The following is a 27,735-nucleotide window of genomic DNA, read 5'->3' as shown; positions in this document are numbered from 1 at the left end:
GTGGTCCTTCTGCCTGGAATACTCTTTCTCCAGATGGCCACATTCCTTATTTCCTTCAACTCCTTCAAGCTTCTGCTCAAAAGTCCATCTCAGAGGCTTACGCTGTCCTCCATACTCAAAACTACAACTTGCTCTATCCACAGCACTCTTACCCAACTGCTCTTTTTTATTTTTCCATGTACACATTTTTCAACATACTATACATTTTAGTTATTATGTTTACTGCATGTCTCCCCCACTAGTATGTAAGCTCCAAGAGGGCATGGATCTTTGACATTCATTCTCTAATGTATTCTACTTACTGAGTACACTGCCTGACACACAGCCAGTGCTCGATTAATATTTGGTTTAAAAATATATATGGTAGAAAAAAAAATTATATATATATATATATATATATATATATATATATATATATATATATATAGTATACAGTCCTACTAGTGAAAATGCCAAAAGGCAGCCTTTCCATCAAGTTGTCACTACCCCATGAGACTAGAAGCAAGTAGACCTAGGTGTTCTGGTAGGGAATGTCAGTTGGAAGCCCTCATATTCTCAAATGCTACTTAAAGTTGAAGTTATTTGTGCCTATACCTTTAAATGGACTACCATGTTCAGGACTGCCTGAGCGCTGAATCTGAGGAAAAGCCCTGGGAGGGTGGGGGAGGGAATCATAGCTCCAGGAGTAGCGCACTAAATCTTTCAGTAGGGGCTAAACCTCAAACAGCTTCATTTTTTTCTCCTAGGACCCCATGGAAGATTAGAAGTAGTAACAGGTTCTGGTGGAGTCTAAAGGTGGGAACTGGCTGCAATGATATAACTCTGAGACAAAAAAAACTTATAAGCCATCTCAAAAATTGGTGACTAATAAACTTCAGGATTTCAGTCCAAAAGATAGAAGAGGCAAGTCAGGAAGAAAGTCAGAAGAATGGATATATCCCCTTATACCTTGTAGTTTTTTCAGGTCCACCCTTGAAGGAGTTGAACCACCAAAATAAAATCTGTTTTTTGCTAAAAATAACCAAAGCTATCTGTACAAAACCAGCAGCAATGCCACTAGACTAAGGATCTGAGATCCAGTGTATACCTGCAGGTGGGGGGGGGTGGGAGGCATCTTTCCATTCTTGGTGTTTCTTTGTATGTGGAAGGATTTCCCCTGGCAGAAACTCCTGGTATCACTCCACTCTTGTATTCATTCCTCCCTAGAGGATGCATACATTCTGCTCTGTTTCTCCACACTGTAATTTTTACACACACAGGCGCCCGGGTAGGAAAACTTGAAACAGTCCAGCACTGTCTGAGTGTAGTAAGTTTCTCCAATTCTGAGTTTCAATATTAAGAAGCCCACTTGACCAGAGTTACAGCCACATTCTCCAGTATTAGCCTCATTAGCAATAAAAGTGGTATCTCGGCTTCCCATATGCTGTATTCTTCCTTGTGTATCTCTTCATTGGTTTAACCCAGGCATGATGAACGGAGCTTTTGACTGCTCCTCTAAAACTCTCTATCACTCTTATGACTCTGAGCTCACATCTGAAATCAGCCTTCGTTAAATCTTTGAGATCCACAACCCTAGCACAGTGCCCTATACGTGGCAGATGCTCATTGTTTAACTGATTGAAGCACATACTGAACGTCTTAAAATACACAATTTACCTACCCTGTGTTGAAAAAAGGATGGATCAAGGTATTTGTCAAATCGATCTTCAAATTTTACATCTGACTTTTTCCATTTTACCTGAAAAAAATTTTCTTCATTTGAAAATCAAAGCCAGTAAACAATAATCTGATAAAAAAAACTGAGCAAAATTTGAAAAGATTTACACACTTAGAATAAGATACTAGAGAAATAGTAGAAAGTTACTACCAATTTGAGAAGTTGAAATACATGATTAAAAAAACCAGCCAACCTTCCTCTCTGTGTATTAACAAAACTTATGACTTAGAGGGATCATTTCAGTTTTCAAGGACTATTAACTGTTGCTGACTTACATTCTCTGACCTCATAAATGTGATAACAACTCAATTAAATAGACCAAATAAAATAAGAATCTGTACATCTTTGACTTTAGATTGCATTAGTTTTATTACAATGATGTTTCTTTATAAGTACGGTTATGCAAATATTATTTGCCCTAGGTACATATGCCCAAAGCTTGAAAAACTTTCAAAACTGTCTACCAGCAATGGATTCATTCCAGTTACCTGGAAAAAAACTACTGAAAAGAGAGGCTACCTACGTCGGATTTCTCTTCTTTCCACTACTTTTAATCCTAACAGAACAGAATTAACTTGACAGTTGCAAGGGGCTCTGACAAGCTCTTACTCTGCAGGAGTATCTTATTCTACCTGATAAAGCAAAATATGGTAAACTATACTCATCCAGAAATTTTCAACATGGCATCATCTCTTAATCTTCAACAGTAAAAAGGAAAGAGAAACAAGGAGTAATGTAATCTAAAAAGTAACCATGAAAACACATGGCTGGGTTAGCTAACTGCCCAGTTATAATGGTAAAGTTTGCTGAAGCAAATGGTAGGTCCTGCCAATGCATAACAGGTATCTAATACTACAGACCAGAAGTAAACCTCCCTGCTTTTAGGAGGCTTACTTACACACATTAATAATATTCTGTTGCATCCCATTTCAAGCTACAATTTCAATTACTAAAGTTGTAAAACATATTTAATTGTTGATATTAAGTAACAAACACTGCTTCCTGTATACAATTATTTTAATACTTACCGAATATGACATCTGGATTTTAGTATTGGGAACCAGTTTCACTTTTCCTTCACTAGTTAGATTAACATCAACAATTCGATTTCCATTAAAACCTATTTCAAGTTTTTTATAGGTCCAAAGATAGTAATCTTCCCCATTTTCATCTGCTTCACCAACAATACCTTCAAAAGAAATAACACTTCACACAAGGTATGTAATATCACTTAGTATTTAAAATACATTAGAAGCTAAAAGCTCATTAAAAAACATTTTTATAAAAAAGCAATACTACCATTATTCCTCATGGTTAGAACAATGAAAAGGTACCGGCCGGACTTCTCTTTGTTAACTACTTGGCAAACACAAAACTATTTTCACACCATGGTAAAAAAAGTGATGCACAGCTCAGCATAACCTATCACTAATTTGATCCTCAAAGTTCATGCTCTGTCATTAGTATCCCCTTCATTGTAATAATCATGACTGTGTAGTTTATATTCCTTAGTATCTCAAAATTTCAGGGAGCACTGTATCACTATCTGGCAAGGTTCTCAGTTTCGTGGTCAAACTAAAATTAAAACCAAGGCCTCCAGAGGTCTAGTCCAGGACTTTCTCTAATAACCTATGATCAACCCATTCCTAATAAGCTGCACATATGTGTATAGTGGGTACCAAAACTTAGAACGCCTCCCCTTTATCCCTCAAGCATTGGACTTATCCCTGGGAAGTCAACAAAATGAAAGGAGGGTTGAAAATAAATGGTAATGAGGCAAAAGTTAAAATGATCATTTTGATCACAATTTGGGAGAAGACTTAAACAAGGGAGTAGGTAGTACCTGAGGATCTATCTCTTGTGCCCTCATACTGTCAGCTATTTATCCAATGTTCCCTACCCAAGCCTATATATTCATTAGCGCCTTAGGCTCTAAAAGTTACTCCTTGGGCCTTCCCTCTACGGTCAGTGCAACTCATGAAAAGCATTAGTGGGAAAAAAATGATCATTTCTTATTAAGAATTATTTGCTTATTAACCAAAGTTGTTCTAATTCGTACAAGTTTAAGGAATACAGTTTCACTTTGTTTGAGGTTGTAGAGGGATAATAAAATCCTTCTAATTTTAATTTCACCAAAGTTTATTTACCTATCTACTCTGAAAACTCTGAGGGTGGAGACATAATTATACCAAATAGGAAACTATTCTCTCTAAAAGACATTTAAAAGACTCTGAAACCTTTATCCCAAGAAAAGCCAGATAAAGATTTTTTTCTGACAGGTTTTCCCATGGTTCAGACATTCTAGGACATCCAAAAGTATCTGTCCTAAACATGGCAGAAACCCAGAGCTAAAAAAGATTTATGTTAAGACAGGAAAGCACAGCTGCCATGTTGCTTATGGAGGCCCACAGAAATGACGGAAAAAACCTAAGGTTCTAGACATGAAACCCGTAAGCAATGCAAAAGACCTGCTCTCTCACCAAAAAAAGAGAAAACCCAGATTAATGTGGGTTCTCCTAAAACTACAGGCTCAGAAGTCTTCAGCGAATATTCAGCATATCTTCCTACTACCCTCAGAGCCAATCACAGAAATGTCTGTTATACTAATTACAGTCATTTACATGAAACGCTCACTATTTATACCTAATTAACATGTAACACAGTAATGACGATGCATACAATTATATCTTGATATTAACTTTCTTATCAATTCCATCTTAGTACCATATTAAACTCTGGGCTGATATGTTCAGTCTTTCAGTTTGCTGTTCATGAATACAGTAGTCTGCTAATAACTTTAAAAATTAGAATATTAATTATATATTATTTATATATAAGAACAAGTGTCCAAAGACCAAAAAACAAAAACAACAACAACAAGCCATTAAGAGAAAAATGTGGTCAAACATGCTGGCTGTGATAGCTGGCTTTGCTTTGCATATTAAGTAATTTAATCAAGCCCAGCACAAACAATGTTTGGATTATGAATAAGTTGGTATTAACTACTGCATTGTTCCTCTCCATTAACACAGATGAACAAGGACATAAAACATAAAAAATAAAACATAAAAAAGTTTTTAAAATTTTAAACATAATAGACTTTTGGAAAATAACATAGGAACTAGCAAAACAAGTCATTCAGGAGACTATATCTAAAAACCATACTACCACAGTCCCACATGAGAGAAAGCCAGAATATAACTTTAAAATCCTATTCAGTCCCTTTGATTGTTATTTGATAAAATAAGTCAAAATAAGATGTGAGAAAAATGGAGGGAGGGGGAATATTTCGGATTGTTCAAAGCACCTTTTGACCTCTTGAATATGAAAAGTTACACTGTGTAAAAGTTATATTTTCAGGGATTTTCATGTAAAGTTTGACAATGTCAAAAACCCTTCAAGTAACAGGAAACCATAAAATTGATGTTAAAATCATTCTGTAGAAAACAGTGAAAACACATTTATTGATTCAGTGTACAATCACCTGAATAGTCATTATATAAATCTTGCTTATTATGCAAATATTCCCCAAACTTTAAAAATAACATACAATACTTACCCCATATTGGTAAGTCATCTATGTACATCTGGTACCAGTAGTGATTTTTGATAGCATACACAAATGCATCTCTCTTTTCTTTATCTAAGTCAATTTCACAGTAAGTGGCTGGCATCACATCATCTGCATAAAATAAAAATTGCAAATCAGTACACTCATCTGCAAAATAGTTACAGGAAGAATAACACACAAAAAAGCCAACATTTCTTGAAGTTAAAATTTCTACTCATAATAGTTGAATCTCGGTGATATATATATATATATGGATTCAGTATACAATTCTTTCCTTTTTTGTGTATGTTTAAGATTGCTCACAATAAAAGAATTTTAATCATCTTTACTTTCAAAGATTATCTTACTAAGTGAAGAAAGAATCTCTTATATAAAGAAAATTATACAGAACATTTACAAAGTAACTTTAAAATGAATAAACTGATTTAAAAACAGAAATGAAAAAGCTTAAAACACATAGGAAAGTTTTCACTTTATACAAAAACTCAAGAATATGATCTTAAATAGAGCTAACAATTTCTAGCTATGAGATCTCTGAGATAAATATTCATTTGAACATTCTTGGAAGTGCAAGTCACTTGAGGCCACAGATTCTATGAGGAATCCCAGTGACTCTTCATAATTCGGAAGATTAAAAGGCAAACCTCTATCTAGCAGGCATCACTGTTTATAAATTACCCAAAAGTTCCCTGGAGATGAGTCATTTCCACTCTTGACTGCTTTTAAAAATACTCCTATCTGAAAATAATATTCAGATGGTCTCTAACTTATAAACCTTTCAAAAATGTGCTTAGGATCATTAGTTTCTAAATAAAACAAAGCAAAATCTGAAAAGCACTCTAGATGTCCATCAAAAGGACTGAACTGCTTTTGTATGTTACTTAAGCAACTAGGAAAAAAAAAAGAGAAATCAATCTTAACAACAACAAAAAGCACAGATGCGTAAGTCCTCCTGTACTATAATACTGGTTATTTAGAACATGAAATACAACTTCCTCCAAGAAACAATGTTAATTTCCCAAATGTTCATTAAAACAACTTAAATATAAACTGCAGCCAAACTATAATTAATAGCCATCTATAATGTTGTTTCTACGAGAAATAACAATCTGACGTATAACTCCAGATACCACCACCATGTTTCCCCGGTTCTCAAGAGAGAATAGCTTATTATTGCTCAGCCCAGAGTGGACACCCCAAAACTACAAAACCAAAGATGGCAGGAAACACTGAAGTCCCATGAAAGAGGGACAGGGAAATTCTCTATCCCAGTGGGAGAAGAAAACTGCTTTGTATCCAACAACAATGGCTTCCACACATATTTTCTTTCTACCCAGGCCATTTTTAGGCAGCAAGAAATTTAGGGTTTTCATAATGGCAAAAACTGAGGCTGAGCAGAGGAGAAGGCAGGGAGAGTTAAGAGAGAGATTACTACAAAGGATGCCTACAGCAGGAGCTAGGAGAACTGGCAACAGGAAATTATAGCTACACAGGAGAGAGCAAGAACCAAAGGAAGGTCCAGGTTGAGCAGCAACGAATGGCCACAGTGGCGTGGGAGGACCCACAGCTACCTCTGCGAAGCCACCAAATTCCTTGCTGTCACAATCAGACATTCACTGATAACTGTCATTAATAATACAGCAGTTTCCTGTATGAAGTTCTGAGATATGCAATATGACATTTACCCGTATATAAAGATTCCTTACAGTGTGAACTTTAGTTCAACTCTCTCTTTCCCCACTCTCCACCATCCTGTCTCCCTATACTCTAACCAGACTCAGCCACCTGCAGTTCCCACACACCTTGTGCTCCCTTGGCCGCCGGATTTGTTGTTTGTACAGTAAATCCCACCTCACATGTCCATCCTAAAATCTTTCCCATGCCTTACCCTGTCCCCCAGAGTAATCCCTGATTCCCCAACCCTCACTCCTCTCACCACACAGCCTGCCCCCTTCACTGAAGTCCCACGGCTTTCTCTCCATATCTCCTATGGCACCTAGGCCTACACCGTGCACAACCTCACACCAGTATCTTAGCTCCTCAAAAAGACCATTAGGTCTTGAGAGCTATGTCTATAACTGATCATAACCTTTTTGGCCCCAGCTATGCCTGTTTCAGTACGCTGCACAGAGCAGGCATTAAACAAATAAAATATTTTAACAAATTTTAAGAGCATAATTTTCCATTTATTTGGCAAAGGAAGTCACTAAGTACATCAGAGTATGCACATATACATGCAACTGTGTGTGAATGGTGTGTGTGTCTGTGTGTAAGGACAAAATGCCAATATAAACAAATGAAATTTTTGAGCTGAGTATCTCAGAAAGATTGACAAAGAAGTCTTGAAGAATATCTTTCACTAATACAAAACCTAGAAAAGAAATGTTGTGGTAAAAGAGAAAACATCATTATGGAAGGCTATAATAAGGGCCTGGGTTGGTCATATTTTAATGAAATTCCTCTTGCAGGCATGTAAGCAAATACAAACATCACAAATAATTAAAGAGCCTGGTTGCTCAACTGAAAAAGCACTTCTCTCAGGAGGGAGCCGCTTTGAAGATAACGAATTTAAGTGCCTGAGTATACCAAATCACCACTCAGCATTCTACATGACTGGAAAACAATCTGAAAATCTATTACCACAAATCACTACTTTAAAATTACAATAGGGCATACCCTTCTCACAGGAAATACACACCTATGAATCCTGAAGGGGATGCAATTAATATCTTACCAATGCAAATACTTTTTATGAGGGAAAAAAGAAGAAAACCAAAGTTATAAAGTGGCAAATGTCAATACTGATTTTTCAAACAGAAAGCAAGGGTAGATTCTGGAAACAACATGCCAATAAGTCTGTCATCAATTCTCAACAACACTCCAGACTAACAACTGAATAGACAGTGAAAGCATTGAAAAAAGAATGTGACAATTATTTATGAGTTCTCTAAGAACATATCATGCCTTACTTTGTTTAGTTTCTCTTTTAACAGCATTACTGAAATGGAAAATCAGAAATACTCTACCTCAAATTCAGCAGCACTTAGCAAAGTTTCTCATGAAGTCACCATAGACAAACTATAGAGAAATGGGCAGAAACTTGGGTTTTAGTCTGGGTTCCACTACTTACTAGCTCTGTGAATAAAAGCAAGTCACTTAACCTCTGAGAACCTCAGGTCCCTCAACTGTAAAACAGATAACATCTATGCTATCTCCTTCCCAGAGTTGTTTTAAGGACGAAAAGTGCCAATACATTCACAGTGTTAAGTTTTCTTGAGTCACACACCCCTTTGAGAATCCAATGGAAGTGATATCTCCCTTGCCCTCCCAAAATGTACACTCACTCAAAATTAAGTGTACAATTCCAGAGGTCCACAGACCCCTGACACTAGAGCTTCTGGTTCAACTCTGTATACCCAGAGTCTTCCATAGGGCTCTGGAATACAGTAAGCTCTCAAAACTGCTGAATGAACTTTTTACAGGACTGGAAAAACTGGCATATTCACCATTAATTAATCAACCATCTACATAAACCAATACTGATTAACTGACCAAACTGGCTGGCAGTATAAACTGCATAATTTTTTTTCTAGATGGCTATTTGGCAACACGTATCAAGAACTGCCTCAAAAATGATTATACCCTTTGATTCAGTAATTCTACTTCTAACAATTTAACCTAATGAAACATTCATAGATGCATTAAAATACTTATGTGCTAGTATAGCTAAATGCATTCTTATTTCTAACAGAAAAAAAAAGCAAAAGCAAGGAAGAAAAGGAAGAAAGAAGAAAACAATGAATATCTTGTCATTGGGAAATGGGGAGAAATTACAATATCAATTTATAGAATACTATATAAATATATTTTAAACAGAGTAATTAACAATATGAGGACAAGCTGATAAGATGTTGTGGAAAAAAAAGAAGAGTAAAAACTAATCTATACATAACTTATTAAACGAGCTAGCAAGTGCTTAGAATGGTATCTGGTACATAATAAACACTATACAAGTGTTCATTAAATATATTTTTAAAAATCATATATGGAACATGAACCCAATATTTAAACATTTTAAATAATGTGGATGAATGTAAAGATAGTCAGAAAGAAAGAAGAAACTGTTACTGGTATTTATATCCAGGTGATTTTTATATTCTTTACACTTCTCTGTAGTTTCTAAATTTTGCACATTGATCCTATATCACTGTTAAAATCAGAAAAAATATATACACATAACAAAAGACAGATGTCAATCTGAAAAGAAAACAAAAAAAAGACATGTCAATCTGAAAAGAACAATGTTAGCAATGGTTTAAATAAGAACTTATAAAAAGAGCATGCTTACCAAATTTGCAGTTAGCACAGTTTAAAAAATTGCTAATACCAAGAATTCAAAATATCTAGAGTCAAGATTCAATACAAGATTCAAATTATTTGGTCCAGCTAAAACACTTCAGTTGAAACCAATAGGACAAAATATTGCATCAAGTTCCCAGACTTCCGATTAAACAAGGCAGATTAACCACAAGTGTCTTTTACCTCCTGAAACTCCATTAAAATGTCAATAAAGGCATAAAAAGGATGTAGGCGCACAAGGACAAAAAGAGGAGAAGACAGTGAGAAAAGATTTTAATCAATGTTGGGGAAATGGAAGACGGTGAATGACTAATAAGACAGAGGAAACCGTAACAGAAGGGACAACAGGATTGTTGTCACAAAACACAGGAGACACTCAGAACTTGGAGGCACCACAGACGTTGAAAGGTAGAGGAGAGATAGATGTAGGGCTGAACACACAGGGGAACTGTATAAAAATATGTTTATGGAGGGGTTGGATGCCTAGGTCCCCTCCTGCACCCATCACACAGCTAGATGAATAATCTCCTCAACTTCTCTGCTGCAGACCAGAGGCACTTTCCCCTAGAGAACTTCAGCGGAGAGGCTCCAGAATCAGGAAGAGCAGGAATAGTAGAATCCAGGGACTGGAAACAGGGTGGGGTTCACCTTAAGCAAAAATCTTCATTCGGGCTGAATGAAAAGAACTACCACCTCCCAAGCCCTTTCCCCACCCTTTGGCAATCAGGCTTAACTACCCAGCCAGATATCTGGAGGGAAATACCGCATAGTAGTTAAAAGCTCAAACTCTTAACGCTAGACTGCCTGGGTTCAAATCCTCACTCCGCCACTTTCCATCTGTGAATCCTTAGACAAGGTTACTTAGCCTCTGGGCCCCAACTTCCTCATCTGAAAAATAGGTATAATACACCTCCATAAGCTTATTTCGAGGATGAAAACAGACTAGACTGAGAATCACTGAACTAGAAATACATAAGGCTCTAAGCAGCCCTTGGCATATCTACATAACTGTAGTACTCTCAACTTACCATTTCACTCTAGAGAAGTAGAAGAAATACTAACAAGATAATTTCACCCCTCTGTTAAGTTGGAATACTCAAGGAAGAGAAAATTCAAGGGAAGATCAATAAAATAAATGGGAGGAAGGAATCCTCTAGAAGTCAACTTTTCAACAATTAATATCCTTCATTATACTGCAAGAATTCTCAAATGAGAGGGAAGGGTCTGGGTGGTGACCTCCCCTGCTTAGGAATTACTATTCCAGATCACCTAATGATCATAATGAACCAATTATAATAAAGAACAAGTAGGCACAAACTAGGTGCTAGACAATTTATTAAGAGCTCACCATGTCTTAATAGCTAAGGATGCAACAGTGAACAAGAATGCAACTGTCCCTGCCCCAGTGGAAGTAACTAAATTACCCAGCAGGCTAGTGCAGCAGCTTGAGGATAAATCAAATCCTACACTCAATAAACTAATTTAACATTTCATAATTGCTAATACAAAATCAAGTTGGAAGCACAGACACATACCATGTGCTATTAGTATTCATAACAATAACCATTTCTTGAATGTAAACTATCAGGAACTTTGATAAATGATGTACATGCACTATCTCATTTAAACATGACAATTCTACCAAGTGGATATTATTTCCCTCATTTCATAGATGAGGACAATGAGATCAAAGAGACTGAATACTTTGTCCAGGACTACATAGGTAGGCAGAGGCAGAGCTGAGATGCATCAAGTCTCTCTGACTCTAAAACACATGTTCTTTCCACTCCACAATGGCAATATTCTAGGAGGTACCCTTGAAAATTATAGGGTAATGATTTCAGGTCTGGTTGAAAGATATCCAATTTAAGTCTGCCCTTTTCATTTAATTTTGTCTAAATGTTCTCAATGCAGCATTTTGTCTAGCGATAGTATAAAAACTTTTAGGAAGAAAAAAACAAAGTTGTGCATAAAACCTCAAAAGGGAACTTTTGAGGCATCCTACATTAGACTCAAAACTATTGCTAGCTCCCTAAAATAGTCTATTTAATGACTTTCATTTTACAAAACCACACTAATCCATTTAGCCTGACAGAATCTACTAGGTTAAAAAAAAAAAAGTTGTGTGTATGCACATATTTAAGTGCGTATGTATATGTATAGTTTTTCCTAGTTTCACAATATTTCCAAAATTTTATTTTCTTACTTGAATATGCCTTCAGAAGAACCTTTAAAAATCAAATACTTAAGGGATGAAAGATTAACAATATAAATATTTCTACAGTTTACACACGGACAGAGGGTTCAAGTTTCCACACAGCATTAGTACGCTGTGGTACGCCTTGGGCAATTCATCTTTCGGCCTCCCTAACAGGAAATCAGATGACACAATCGCTAAGGTGCATCCCACCTTTAAAATTTTATGATACTATAAAGAACAACCAGGAAACCTCACAAAACACTTTTCAAACCACGATCAACTTTATCTTTAAACCGGGTAATCAAGGGTCTACAACAGAAAGAGAAATCTAATCAGCATTTACTATTGCATCTGGACCACTTAACGTGGCAGCTTCTTTAGCAGCATATCCATGATGGAGTGTAGAGTTGACAAGACTCCAAGGAACCGCCGACTCTTAGGGAGTAACATCTGGCCAGTTCTGATTCTTTTCATCTAAAGGTGTTTAGTCTGAAAGGAAAATAAATCCCACTTTTATAGCCCATGAAAACCATACCCCTCTATCTAAATAATCTTTCCATCTCAGCCTCAAGAAACTAATAAAAAAATGGTTAAGACAGCTGAATGAGTACTCTTCTTTAGTAAATAAGAGTGAGGATTGCAACAAGTGATGAAATCTGTCCATAGCAGCAAAGTAGGACTTGGGGTTTTTGCCTGTTTTCTCTCTGGTTCCTTTTTAATAAACTAGAAATGTGTACCAAATATGGAAAAGGAGAGAGTATGTGAATAAATGTAGTATTGAGGTTCCCAAAGATCACATACTCTAGTCTAACTTTTCTCCTTACCTGTAATTAAATATTTAAACTACCTCATTAAATTAAAACAAGCCTCAGGGCATGTTTACAATAATTCATAAAGTTATAAGCCATGCCACTGTGGTTTAAATTTACAACTTAATTTTATAATTAAGCCCCAAGAAGTAATACATGGGAAAAAATGTAAATATGTATACATATTTTCAACAACAGTAAGAAAAAAAATCCTAAAAACAAGAATAGAATTTAACAAATCAAAATTAAACATTATCTTCAAAATATTATCTTTAAAATATCTCATTTCACATTCTCCTCCCAAAAGCCTAAAAATATCAGAGGTCAGTTACTATTCATTTTATACATGTAGACAATGAAGTCAAAATTGGAGTAACTTTACTAAACTTTACTAAACTTTGCTAAACTTTACTAAAATCAATAGAGTAAAAGAAATAGAATTGAAATTCAAAGCTTCTGATTATAAGATCCATGCTCTATTCAAAAATCAAGACACCTGGGGCTTCCCTGGTGGCACAGTGGTTGAGAGTCCGCCTGCCGATGCAGGGGACACAGGTTTGTGCCCCGGTCCGGGAAGATCCCACATGCCACGGAGCGGCTGGGCCGTGAGCCATGGCCGCTGAGCCTGCGCGTCCAGAGCCTGTGCTCCGCAACGGGAAAGGCCACAACAGAGGCCCGAGTACCGCAAAAAAAAAAAAAAAAAAAAAAATAATCAGGACACCTAATCAAAGATCTTCCAAAAATTCAATTACTCAAGCTTCTGCTTACCAGGTTAAAAATGTCCATGCAGGAAATACACACTCTGACAAACTTCACAGAGAAAAATAAAAAATCTAAACACACTCATAGGAACTGATAACAAAGAAGATACCTGCATAATAAATAGATAAGGAGGATATTTTTCCAATTTTAACAAGTCCTTGACTTAAAATTTTAAACCACACAATCTAACAGGTACTGAAGATAAATTAATACGACACTGATAAATACATTGAGCCAATGGTACAAGTTTGAATTTGAGGCTTTACACATAATTTTTAAGTATCCATATAGCCCATTACATCCCCAATCCTCTGGAAATTACCTCATTAGGAATCTATGAAGGCTTTCCCTGACCACATTATGTCCAATCCTTAAAGGATTTACTAGAAAACACTTTTCAGAAATAAATATGTTAAGGAAATGTAATTTTATGAACAATCATTTATTTTATTATTTTATAAATATTCAAATTAAATCTTTGTTAGTTACTAATATACTTTTCTACATGTAATACACTTAACTTAGAGATTAAAACAAATTTTAGGGTCTAGAGTAGTGGTTCTCAACCAAGGGCAAGTAGCAATGTTTACAGACTTTTCAGTTGTCACAACTGGAGAGTGCTACTGGCATCTAGTGGGTGTGGGCCAGGGACTCCGCTAAATGTCCCACCCTGTACAGGACAGCCCCCACAAAAAAAAAAAATTATCTGGCCCCAATGTCAACAGTGCCAAAGTTGAGAAACCCCGGTCTACGATCTAACTTTTATCATAAGGACTATTAAGGTTTACGTACCTTTGAATTTAATATCCAGACCACTAAATTCCAATTCAACTCCTTGAAGTGCTTCTCCCAGAGTTTCATGGTAGTGACTGATGCTTTTTTTTGACCCCACACAGAATGGAAGTGAAAAGTACTTGTATGTCTCTTGGCGATTATGGTAGGGCCCAACAGTATTCATCCATAAGACAACTTCCTCTTTATCTTGATACTGAAACCAAAAACAAAGCAAGTAAGAATATGTTTTTTAAAAATCTAATTCAAATTAAGGGAATATTTGTTATTTGTTCTAAACAGGAATGTACTATCTCAGTTTGGGAAGCTCTAAAATAAAATGCTGGAAGCTTGTTTCAAAAGGATGGTCAATGTCTACATATTAAAAATGAAATTCGGGGCTTCCCTGGTGGCGCAGTGGTTGAGAGTCCGCCTGCCGATGCAGGGGACACGGGTTCGTGCCCCGGTCCGGGAAGATCCCACATGCCGCGGAGCGGCTGGGCCCGTGAGCCATGGCCGCTGAGCCTGCGCGTCCGGAGCCTGTGCTCCGCAACGGGAGAGGCCACAACAGTGAGGCCTGCATACCGCAAAAAAAAAAAAAAAAAAAAAAAAAAAAGCAATTCGGTGAATTTTAAAACTATATCCTCTGATTGTAGTCTCAAGCAGATTCACGTTTTCCAAACTTTGTTTTACAGAAGATACTGTTTAAACAAAACCCAATAACCTATAAGAACATGTTTATAATTAATATTTACACTATCAAATAACGATGAACCTAAAACCAACATGATTCACCATGCTAACGTGGACAAGGAAGGAGGAAACAAAATCAATAGCTTATCCAGAACCTCATGTTAATCACTAGAAACTCCAAAAACCTAATGCTGTCAGCAAGCACAAATAAAATTTCATCTCCTTTTTTCCCCACAGCCATTGATCAAAGTACTAGAGAGGAGAGAAATGACTAAACAAGCGGAAGAAAAAGCCATACTATGAAATCTCCACAGCCCATTCAAGTCATCATTCTATCTTTCCCTTCATCAGCCTGAAAGACAGGTACTGCATGCAAATTTCCTTGAATAAATATTATGGCTTTACCCATCAGTGAATACTATATGTAGCTAAACCTGCAGTGTGGTCTGATGACTTTGGGTAGGTGATGTCACCTTTCCAGGGTCCAACGGCGGGGGGCAAGTGCCAAAGATTTCTAAGATCTCTTCAAGTCTAAAATTCCAATGATTCTATGAAAAGCAGTTACCTGAGTAATTTTAAAACTAGTATTCCTAATTAGCAATACAAATTAAAGACAACTAACAGTTGCAGCTTAAGTCAACTAACAGTGCAGAAATTAAATCATTGAACAATTATTTACTGAGTGCCTACCATGCGCCAATAATTGTGTTTGTTGAGGATACAGCTTTGAACAAGACACATTCCCTGACACACTGGAGCTTAGAGCCTAAAGGGAAAGATGGACACTGAACAAGCAATTATAATAACATAGGGTGCTGTCGAGCACGTAACAGAGGAACCTATCCAACAAGCCCAACTACCAAACATTACCTCCAGTCTTCCATATAAAATGAATAAACATTTTCCATCAAAATCCAGCATCACCAAAACCAAACTCATCCCACCCAAACCTAACCCCCCAAACTTTGTTTTTCTAATGGTACAATCCTCTCAGTCATGGCGACTCAAACACCAAGCCCCCCTGCATTCCAAAAAACACTGACTTGTCTACTCTTATCCAAAGCATCTGCCTCTTTTGATTCATACCACCACCATAGTAGGACTTAGATCTAATCACCTCACCTTCAAACCTAATAAACATCTCATTGTTCATAAGACATTATCCAGGTACCTCATCAAGGAAATAAAAAACTACCTGACTTTTTGAATACATGAGACATGTACCATGCACAGCATTAGGTGTTAAGGTTATAAAGATAAATAACATACTGTCCTTTCCTTTAAGTAGTTCACAATCCATAGTGGAGCCAGACAAGTAAATGATTAACAATGAAGAAATAAGTATTACAATTAAGGTAAAAAGGGCTATTGTAGCAACAATAAAAATGATTAATTCTGCTTTGGCAGAGAAGGGTCAGGATGAATAACAATACAGAAAATCATAAGCTGTTTCAAGTGAATTCAGAAAAACAACCGTAGATAACCTTCATGTATGAAGGAACCAATCAAAGGTCTGAATGTTATACATAGATACCCATTCATAACTACTCTTGTCACTTTAGGGGGTTGACAAATATACATATGCCACCACTCTCCCATCCAATGTTCAAGGTTACACTGCACTAATCAATCAAGGTACTCCTTTCTGCACAGACATAGGTATAGGTATAGATATATAGATATAGATAGGGATATAACGTAAGAATTCTCAAAACGGTTCTCTAAACCAATCACTATCCACTGAACAGGGCTGGTATTAGAATTGAAACCTGTTCACTGAGTAGAAAGCTCTTGGCATAGTATCACGTACACAAAAAGTACTGAATATGATGAAAAAACACTGAAGAAATGCTGAAATGAAAGTTTATTAGCAACTTAGTGAAAGAAGTTTGAAGTATGTGCACTGACTGAGATAGTATCCTTTGAGAGAAATAAGGAAGGTGAGGTAACCAAATGCATCCATTTAGGATTACCACACTGAAAGAAAGGACCTATTCTGCAGAATTTTTATAAATGTAACTCGTGAAAATAAACACAAAAACACTTTCTCTATAAATCCTAATACTCATATTCCTTTAAAAACAGACAAAAACTTGAACATAAATACTTGTTAAAACAGAGCATTCATTTATTTAATACATACTGAAACACAGGACTAAAATAATTTAAGGGTCACAGTATGTGTAAAACTACACGCTCTGAAGTCACTCATTTTAAACATTCATGAAACCTTGATGGGGTAGTAAAAATCTGACAACATGATGCAAACTATACTATAACAAAATGTGTACCATTCTTTTGTGTGTGTGTGTGTGTGTGTGTGTGTGTGTATGTACCATTCTTTAGCCTAGGATTCCTTCTGGGAAGAGGACTGAAATAGGGATTAGAAAGAAAAAAAAAAAATATATATATATATATGTAACATAGACACAAACATATATATACACAAATACACACAGATTAGGGTGAATATTAAGGCTAAAACTGTTTTTCTTTTCTTTTCTATTGCTCCTTATGCAGACCACAATCAGATTTCATGAACTTAAAATGTTTACTTTTGGGGCTTCCCTGGTGGTGCAGTGGTTGAGAGTCCACCTGCCGATACAGGGGACACGGGTTCGTGCCCCGGTCCGGGAAGATCCCACATGCCACGGAGCGGCTGGGCCCGTGAGCTATGGCTGCTGAGCCTGCGCGTCCAGAACCTGTGCTCCGCCAAAGGAGAGGCCACAACAGTGAGAGGCCCGCGTACCGCAAAAAAAAAAAAAAAAATGTTTACTTTTCATTATAGTTCTTATTTATCCCTGAGAATAAGTGTTCCCAAGACAATATCAAGGGAAGAGTTCTTTTTCAAGAGAGAAAACGTGTCTTAAAATATCGTGAAATTAGAAAATACCAAATGGAAGAAACTTTTTAAGGACAAAAGCCTTTCCTTTCCCTAAGCTGCCAAGGAAAGTCCCTGGGCTCCCCCAACTCAGTGGGAAGACAGCAACAGGTAAGGCTCTTCCCTCCACCCTTGGCTGAAAGGCTAGTCTAATTTGCTTTCAAAACATTCCACAACGTCCTAGCAAGCTCTTTTTAGATACTTTCCTCGGAAAGACTCTGAGTTGCCAATGACACGGAGAAAGATGGAATTTTATAACTTACCTGCAGAGTGTAACCAGAAGAAGGGGAGAAAACAAATCAAACAGGCACAGCAGTGGATCAGGAGATCCCTGAGCATGGGGGTGGCTCCTTCCATGAGGCCTCCCTGGGAAGCAGCCAAAGGACAGGAGGCCAATTCAGACTACCTGCATTCCTCACTTTACTGTTCCATTCGTTTCCAGTTCTCAGAAGTTTCACTGTTACACTCAACTTCTAAGCTGGCCACTCCAGCCAAAATGGCTTATAACACTGTCTTCCTTTCCTTTCCTGCTCCACCTTGTTTCTTACGTCATTCCCCCAAGTCTATAATGCCCTCCTCCTACCCACCTGGCCAATTTCTACTTATCCTTCAGAACTGCCCAAATCCTCCTTTCTCCAATCCTCAGGTCAAACTTTAACTGACCAATCACTAACATGCACGTGTTTACCGTCTTTTGGGATAGTATCATTATTAGCCAAAACTTAACAAGCACATACCATGCGCTGGGCATAGTTCTAAGGTCTTTATATAAACATTTAATCTCTCAAAGCTCTGTAAGACAAGTCCTATTATTTCCCCCATTTTACAAATTCAAACAAACTAAATAGAGATGTTAAATAATTTGTCCAAGATCATTCTAACTAATTAGTATCACATTTACAAGCTTAGGACTACATTTTTTGCTAATCCCTAGTCAGCTTCATTAACTGAAGAGCAAAAACTAAATGAAGGAGTATGGGAAAAATACAGCTGTACAAAGCACCTAAGGAAGTGCTGAATGCTGAACAACTTTTCTATTTGAGCCTTTAATCTGCACTAAGGAAAAAAACCTTCCTAAGAAGCTCCTTGTCCTCTGATCTCAAAAGGAATGACCTTCATTCTCAAGAAGTCACCAATGTTGGATCTCTCATTTAAATACTGTTTATGTGCTGGGTAAGTGTAGGTACGGAAGTTTCCCTCCTTGATAGAGATCGTGAATTACTTTTTCTCAGAAGAAACACTTCAGGAGATAATGTTACTGAATTTCTCGTGTAAAATCCCAATAAAGAAATCAGAATTTATGTAGACAGGCAAAGGACTGAGGGCTCAGACTAAGCACCCAAATGCCATCATTTTTATGGGATGAGGGGAAAGATATATGCTTACTTTAAAATACATACCTGAGAAAGCAAACTCCAGTTCAGAAAAATATTTCAGAAATCATAATTTCAATGTCTTTTAATTATTTAAAACACATACATGAGAATTCTAATACATATAAATTATCAGTGTATTTTTGGATAGTCTCTTGAGATAACTGCTCTCTCCCTCTCAAAATAGCTTTGTACCTAAATAAACTTTTAGTCTACCATAGAGTACAGCTGAAAATAGGACAATGAATTATGACACTTCCTAAAACTAGATCCATATTAAAGCACTCACAGGGCTTCCCTGGTGGCGCAGTGGTTAAGAATCCGCCTGCCAATGCAGGGGACACGGGTTCGAGCCCTGGTCTGGGAAGATCCCACATGCCGCAGAGCAATTAAGCCTGTGAGCCACAACTACTGAGCCCGCGTGCCTAGAGCCCGTGCTCCGCAACAGAAGCCACCTCAATGAGAAGCCCGCGCACCGCAACAAAGAGTAGCCCCCGCTTGCTGCAACTAGAGAAAGCCCGTGCGCTGCAACGAAGACCCAGTGCAACCAAAAAAGTAAAAATACATAAAATAAATTAAAAAAAAAAAAAAAAAGCACTCACAAATTCACTTGTAGCTAACAGCTTATCCCCTTTATAAATCTTCACATATGTTTTACTAGTGCCATACTCCTGACAGAGACAAAGACTAAAGGCTTCATTGCCTAAGTAAAGCAAACAAAACATCTTTTTTTTAGCCAGTAGTGTAATAGTGCTTATGGCAAAGGTTCAGAGTAGGCTATCCTAGGCACAGATCGGGTCCTTTCAACATTACCTACCAGAGATACAACGGGCCACAAAGAAATGGGGTTTTAACCTAGGTAAATCACAACAGGCATCCCCAAGACTATGCATCTTAAATGAACAATCGTCTGCACTTGTTCACTGCTTTAAGCGGTAGGGTTATCATGCTTCCAACACTGCATATTCTTATTCCTGGTATTCCTAATGACTCAAGTCACTCAACAAGCACTGATTAAATACCAGTTGCTGTGCCAAGCACAGAGCCTGGTATGTAACAGACGCAGAAAAAAAAATTTTGATTTTGTGACCTTGAGGAAACAGAGCCAAAAAAAATTCAAGGCTCCAGTGTAAACCATAAAATGCTTTTAAGATTCCTGTGCCACTGCTTACTGTTTTTTTGGTGCTGACATTTTTACATAGTATTACTATGGAAATTATATGTTCAAGACAGGTAGAAAAAACGACTAGAAATCAGGTAGCTCAGACTCTTTCTGTGGCCCTGGGCCAGCCACTGGGCCTCTTCAGGCCATTAGGAAAATGAGTGTGTTGAATTCAATGGTCTCGAGTCTTTCCAGTTCTAAAATTCTATGATTCTCAATTTGCAATCCTTTTAATGGAGTCCTCTGGAATCTTAAGAGACATGATAATCTAACTCTAGATGTTTCCAAGTGCTCCAACTGTCAGAAAACCAAATAAGCATAAGCCATACCCTGTACATCTTTCACTCACTCTAAAGTGTTCTTTTTATGATCCTTCAATCACCTATTAAGAGCTTGTCTTTCATGAAAGTGTTCTTTTTTATTTAAAACAGTAAATTTGGGACTTCCCTGGTGGCACAGTGGTTAAGAATCCGCCTGCCAATGCAGGGGACACGGGTTCAAGCCCTGGTCCGGGAAGATCCCACAACTGAGGAGAAACTAAGCCCGTGTGCCACAACTACTGAGCCTGCGAACCACAACTACTGAGCCTGTGTGCCACAACTACTGAAGCCCATGCACCTAGAGCCTGTGTTCTGCAACGAGAAGCCACCGCAGTGAGAAGCCCACGCACCACAACCAACAGTAGCCCCCGCTCACCGCAACCAGAGAAAGCCCGTGCGCAGCAACGAAGACCCAACGCAGCCAAAAATTAATTAATTAATTTTAAAAAACCAAAACCAGTATGTTCTGTAATTCATATATGATTCAACTTTTAAAAACTGAAAGGAACCCATTTTTATATATTCTACATGTGTATATACTCTAGAAGTCAGCAGCACATTCCCTTCTCATTATTCTTCTGAGAATATTAAGAGCGTTGGATAAATAAGCACATAAAAAATGCCGTATGAGTCAAATGGTCAGCTGAATCCTAATTCAGTAGGTAAAGTAAGAGAAATCAAGGGCTTTCTGGAACTGCATGAAGTAGTCAGCTGTTCCTTCTTAGGACCAGCTATAGAATTTGTGGGGCCCAGCACACAATGAAAATGCAGAAAATTAAGAATTTCAAATGGTGACAGCAGAGCATTTAACCAAGCAGTCTTTATGTCTTACACACATTAAGCGACTGCAAGGGTCACATGCCCACTGCAGCCCTGTCCCTCTTTAATGCTAACCCAAACACACCTTCAGTAACAACCCACTATGGAGCTAAACTTACCCAAACATTTAAGCACTTAAAAATACTATCAATACAGAGAATTATTCAATTTAATGCCAAGTGTATTACTATCCTATTTTTAGGATAAAAGGCCGTAGAGCATATCCTATGAGAGCGTAGAAGACTATAATTCAGTTTGCCTGAGTTCAAATCCTACCTCTACCTGTACTGGTTGTGTGGTCCCAGGCAAGTTACTTAACTTCTCTGGCATCCATTTCCTCATCCATTCAAAGGACATAAGACCACTCACAAGATTATCAATGTATGTTTAAAATATGAGTTAATACATATAAAGTACTTAGAACGGTGCCTACCACATATTGCTACAAAAGCCCTATTAGCTATTATTTCTATCTGGAAACTGTCTTCATAAAAAGTTAATCTAAAGGGCAAACTTTAACTTCTAAAGATTGTTCTTTAATTAATAATCCAATTCTACAAGTATTTATTAAACACTTACTCAGCAACCTTTCCCTTGACAATTTTTCTCCTCCTTCAGTATCATTCTGTCTTCATTAGCTACTTCTGCCTTCTTGGTGGAAAAAAAATTCACTTGACCATAGCCTTTTCAGTATTATTATCTGCTTGAGGTGAATGCCTAGTTTTCAAGAAATAGTTTCAAGAAACTTGGAAGAAATAAAATATTTTGGCTAACAGCCAAAAAATATATGCATGACAAATTTTTTAGTTATATCTTAATGCTATTCTTCCTATAATTTTTAAAATAATAGGTAACCAAGTGAGAGCAGTTCAATGTAAACATGACTGAAATAAAATGGATTCTAAATTTTTTTGTCCAACAATTCTCTCATACGTGTCATATTCTCTCAAAAACCTTTTATCCAATATTTCATATTCAATTTCTGGCTTCAAAAATTTAAATGTTAAAGCAGAAACTAACACACCATTGTAAAGCAATTACACTCCATAAAGATGTTAAAAATATTTTTTAATGTTCCTGGCAATAAAATTTCAATGAAATTGGCGTTTACATTTTAAATCTGTAAATTAATCTAAGACCTTTTTATTCACCTCCAATTTGTGAAATTTTAACTAATACGTACTTTTCCCTATTACAGCAGTTTATATAAAACACGAGATAAAAAAGTAAAATACTACTCTTAACCTTATATGCCTGTATGGTGGAACTATACTTGAGACAATTCTGAGTTTTACACAGCAACTTTCCTTAAGTGTTCAAAAAATTGGAAAAATATTAGTAACCACTGGCTAAAAGAATGCCCATTGGAAATGAACACTTCTTACACTGTGAGACAAGTTACTTGATGGAAAAAACAATAAGAAAGTGTTTTTAACTGTTTAACCAGTGAACAAAATTATCTTAAGGTGAAAAGTCACAAATACAGCACAAAAACATGTCACCAGCTCAGGATTGTGTCCCTTAAAAAATATACAGCTAAGAAGTTTCTGGCTGTGACTGAAGGTACAAACGCCAAAAGTTTAGAACTGTTGTTAGCTAACCTACCGACTAGAGAAAAGAAGTCTGGTTGCTTCATTTTCTCACTTGTCAGGAATGACAGGAGACTTGCAGATTTAGTATCACACAACCTCTCATGCAAAATCGTATCATTAATTAGTTAAGGTCTAAAAACACAACTACTCACAAGCACCCTCTAATTTACATGACTTTACTGTCCTGCTCAGATCTACCTTTCAGAAAGCCACCGACTTGCATCCCTAAGTGAAAGTCACTAGAGGAGTCGGTAACATCCAAGCTTTGATGTGGAAAATGCCAATTAAATAAACAGCCAATCAATTTTAGGCCAAATGCAAAAGGGAGTGTTCCCAGCCAGACAAGAGGACTGGGAAACTCAAGACCCCTCACAGTCAGAAGCCGCCTAGTTAGAGACCACCGGAATGGGAGCCTCATCTAGGGGCCAGAAGAGGGTGAAGAGAAAGTTACAAGGAAGGCCTCGCAGGGCGGGTGCGTGTGGCTGAGTGCCTGTACACGTGTAAAGAGCTCTTCACCCCAAGTTTATCAAGGCGGTCCCCACGCCAGGATTATGATCCGGTTTGGGCAGGAGGGGGAAGAAAAAGGCCGGTGAGCACCATAAAGTGGTGGGTATTTCCTGGTTACTGTAAGACGGGTAATACGTGGTGCATACATCTTCCGCCGTGTCGTAGTCCCCAGCAGCCCGGGCGCTGCTCCCTTTCCTGGGGGGCACCAGCTCCAAGCCTGGCTGCCTGCGGCCCCCACTCCCGCGGCCAAGTGAGCCCCGACCCTCAGACCCCGCTTCTTTCCCGTCTCCCAGGGCCCCTGGACCCAGGGGTGCGGCACCATTTAGATCCGGGTTGGGGAAGGAGGCCCAGGCACTTAAGGAGCGGAGTCCTGTCCCGGGAGCGCACGGAAAGGGCTCCTCCCCGCTCCCGGGGTTCCTGCTCCGCCAGGCCCAACCGGAAGGCGCCCTCGGGCGGCCGCGGGGCTCGGCGGGCCGCTGGGCCCTCCAGGCCGCGCCGGGCCCGCCGAGGCGGTGGGCCGGGGGAGAGGGCGGTAGCGGCCGCGCCAGCCGGGAGCAATTCTCACCGTGTGCTCGTGCTCGTCCGCTCGGGCCCGGGGCAGCAGCAGCAGCAGCAACAGCGCAGCGGCCGCCGCCACGCCGGGAGCGCCCGGCAGCGGCCTCATCCTCCGCGCTCCCACCGGCCCGGCGCTGGCCCACCGACTCCTCCTCCGCCGCCGCTGCCGCCGCCTCCGCCGCGGCCGATTCGCATCCACGGGGCACGGACAGACGCACGGGGGCCCAGGCCCAGCCTTTGGCTCCTCCGCGCCGCCGCCGTCACCGCCCGCTCCGGAGCCTTCCCCGCCCCCCGGCGCCTCCTTGCCTCTTCCTCTGACTCAGCCACGTCATCCGGCCACCCCGGCACACGCCGGAAGTGCCTCGCGATGCGGGGCCGCAACCGCCGCCGGCCGCCCCGCCCGAGAGGGGCGACCCCCGCAGCCCCGGAGGACCGTGCGACGGCCCGGCCCTCCCGCCGGCCGCCCCTGGGTCGCGGGAGAGGTGGTGCGCACAGTGGCCCTGGCCTCGCGCCCCTCGCGCGTGCCTGGCCCGCGTCGCAGGGCCTAAGCCGCCTCCGTTCAACTTGTGCAACCTAGGTCAAAACACTTTACTCTTCCTGGCCTCATTTTCCTCGGCTGGGAAGTCGAGTAATGGTCTGACCTACCGCCTCTCGGTGGGGTCGGGTCAAGTAGCCCTCACAAGGAGCTCGGCTCCCGCCGGGAATGAATCACCAGCTCCGTAATCGTCATTAAGGGAGATTGTTAAACTGGTATCGGGTTGGATGAGTGTCTTAAAGTCAGTGAATATTTACTGAATATTTATTTTAATCTTGTTGAAATTCTTGTTCGTTTATTTATTTATTGTTTGTTGGGTCTCCAGTGCACAGATGTAAACACCTCTTAGAATCTAAGCTTTTCTCCTAAGCAGAGATCCTGTTCACTGACATATACTAGAACTGTGTCAGGCCCATAGTGGAAACTCAGAAGATATTTGTTAAATATATACATGAATATGGCACCACCATCTACACAGTCCTCTAAGCCAAAACTCTGGAACTGGAGTCGGATTGTCTCCATCTCTCAGCCATCAGCAGGCAACAAGTTCTAGCGTTTGTTATCTTAGAAATGAATCAAGAATTTATTTTTCCTCTCCTCTGCCAGTAATAGCCAATCTTCTACACCTCACTCACTATGTATTACAGCAGCCTCCTACCAGGATCCCTATCACCAATCTTCCCTCCCTGTTTATCCTCCCCAACAGGTGCCAGTGAGTGTTCTAAAAAGAAACCTGATTATATCACTCTCCTGCTTAAAACACTCCTTGAATATTGTTTACATAAATCAAGGAATCACAGCTAAGATTTTCATCTGCCAGGCACTATTCTGAGTACTTCACATGTATTGACTCAATCCTTATGCAACAGGCACTGTGAGTTATGTTCATTTTACAGCAATGATCGCTGAAGCCCGGGGGGATGGGGGATTTAAGTGGTTGCTGAAGGACTGGATCCAAGCATCTGGTTCCAGAATCAGTCTTTCTTACTACTCATGGACTACCATCCATACAGTCATTTTAAGAAATGAAATAGAGGGGCTTCCCTGGAAGCCCCTGGTGGTGCAGTGGTTAAGGATCTGCCTGCCAATGCAGGGGACACGGGTTCGAGCCCTGGTTCGAGAAGATCCCACATGCCGCAGAGTAACTAAGCCCGTGCGCCACAACTACTGAGCCTGTGCTCTAGTGCCTGTGACCCACAACTACTGAGCCCTTGTGCCACAACTGCTGAAGCCCGCACGCCTAGAGCCTGTGCTTTGCAACGAGAAGCCACCGCAATGAAGAGTAGCCCCTGCTCACCGCAACTACAGAAAGCCGGCACGCAGCAATGAAGACCCAACGCAGCCAAAAAATTAAATAAATTTAAAAAAGAAGAAGAAATGAAATAGACTTGTATGTACTGGCATGGAATGATAGCCGAGAGATAATTTTAAGTGAAAACACTTGAAAATATACAGTATGATTCCATTTTGAATGATATTAGTCTACCCATAGAAAACAATCTGAAAGATTATGACTCAAACCATTAACATTACACATGCATACAAATATTTGCACGTATGTGCTACATGTGTAATCAGGAAAAAAAAATCCTAAAGTATACTCCTGTTAACATGCAGCTGCAGAATCGGATCCCAATTTATCTCCTCAGCTTCACCTCCCACTGATCTCTTCTACCTCAGGTTATATAGCCCTATATTTCCCAAATATACCAGGTTCTTTTATACCTCTGTGCCTTTGCTCTTTTTTTTTTCTTATTGGAGTATAGTTGATTTACAATGTTGTGTTAGTTTCTGCTTACAGCAAAGTGAATCAGTTATACATAAACATATATCCACTCTTTTTAAGATTGATTTCCCTTTGCCTAGAAAGGAAATGAATGGACAAACGTTGTTACTCGTTTTACAGGGCTAAATGGATGACCTCTTTAGTGAAAACTTGCATGATGCCCTCAGGAAGTTGAGCATCCCTTCTTCAGGATTCCAGTTGCATTTATGTCATAACTACCATAGTCCCATTTCCTCTTCTGTACTACATTCTGACCTTTGTTGATGGCAGCCAACAAAGTACTGTACTACTATTTGTTTATATCTGTCCCAGCTGCTGGGACAGTGCTTGTCACATCACAGACATTCAATAACTATTTACTGAAGACATTCATAAGTAAAAAGTCACATAGCATAGAAGGATTTAAAGAACACATTCTAGATAGTCTAAGACGCATCACAGGGCAGTACATGATTAATTGCTGAATGAATCATATGCCAGTAATTACAATAGAAATCAGAGGAGGCGTCTTATACATCTTTGTATATCCCCCAGAGCACCTAACACAGTGACTTCCTCATAGTGGAAGCTCAGTAAATGCTCCGTGAATGAATAATCACAGTTTTGAATCGAGTGATGATGGGCAATTGAAGAACAAGCAGTGTTAAGTGCTGAATAAAGATGCATGAGTAGTTTCTTGCTTAAACATCCATCACCAGCCTCCACAGATTTGAGGCAGTAAGCATTTGCTAGGTGTTGTCAGGTGCTCTAGGTTAGCAATTACTTTGGGGTGGGGAGGACACAAGAAAAAGTATGAAGTATTCATTTGGGGAGTGTAGACCTAAAACCAGGAAACATTACACACATAGAAGAGAACAGAGATTACAGTATACAAAAAAGAACTGCACAAAATGTGACCAACTCTGCAAATGTTTGATAGGCAATAAGAGCAATGGGTGACACTCTCACCACTATTATTCAACATAGTTTTGGAATTTTTAGCCACAGCAATCAGAGAAGAAAAAGAAATAAAAGGAATCCAAATTGGAAAAGAAGAATTAAAGCTGTCACTGTTTGCAGATAACATGATACTATATATAGAGAATCCTAAAGATGCTACCACAAAACTACTAGAGCTAATCAATGAATTTGGTAAAGTAGCAGGATACAAAATTAATGCATAGAAATCTCTTGCATTCCTATACACTAATAATGAAAAATCTGAAAGAGAAATTAAGGAAACACTCCCATTTACCACTGCAACAAAAAGAATAAAATACTTAGGAATAAACCTACCTAAGGAGACAAAAGACCTTTATGCAGTAAACTACAAGACATCGATGA

At 38.9% G+C, this 27,735-nt stretch overlaps 1 protein-coding gene across 1 annotated transcript in view; it reads right to left on the bottom strand.

Annotated features, from left to right (window-relative positions):
* TM9SF3 (transmembrane 9 superfamily member 3) overlaps positions 1 to 24,347 on the bottom strand; it is a 74,085-nt gene extending 49,738 nt beyond the window's left edge. The window contains exons 1-5 of the mRNA XM_065894190.1: positions 24,102 to 24,347; positions 14,211 to 14,406; positions 5,277 to 5,399; positions 2,746 to 2,906; positions 1,661 to 1,738 (exon numbers count right to left, since the gene is read on the bottom strand). Of these exons, the coding sequence (XP_065750262.1) occupies positions 1,661 to 1,738; positions 2,746 to 2,906; positions 5,277 to 5,399; positions 14,211 to 14,406; positions 24,102 to 24,200 (657 nt within the window). The 5' untranslated portion in view covers positions 24,201 to 24,347. The remainder of the gene's footprint in view (positions 1 to 1,660; positions 1,739 to 2,745; positions 2,907 to 5,276; positions 5,400 to 14,210; positions 14,407 to 24,101) is intronic.
* Between the last annotated feature and the right edge of the window lie 3,388 nt (positions 24,348 to 27,735).

Source organism: Phocoena phocoena, chromosome 16, assembly GCF_963924675.1.
Source record: "Phocoena phocoena chromosome 16, mPhoPho1.1, whole genome shotgun sequence".
In the NCBI taxonomy this organism is placed as follows: domain Eukaryota; kingdom Metazoa; phylum Chordata; class Mammalia; order Artiodactyla; family Phocoenidae; genus Phocoena; species Phocoena phocoena.
Note: the sequence above shows the minus strand (reverse complement) of the source record. Positions and strands in the feature narration are given on the sequence as shown.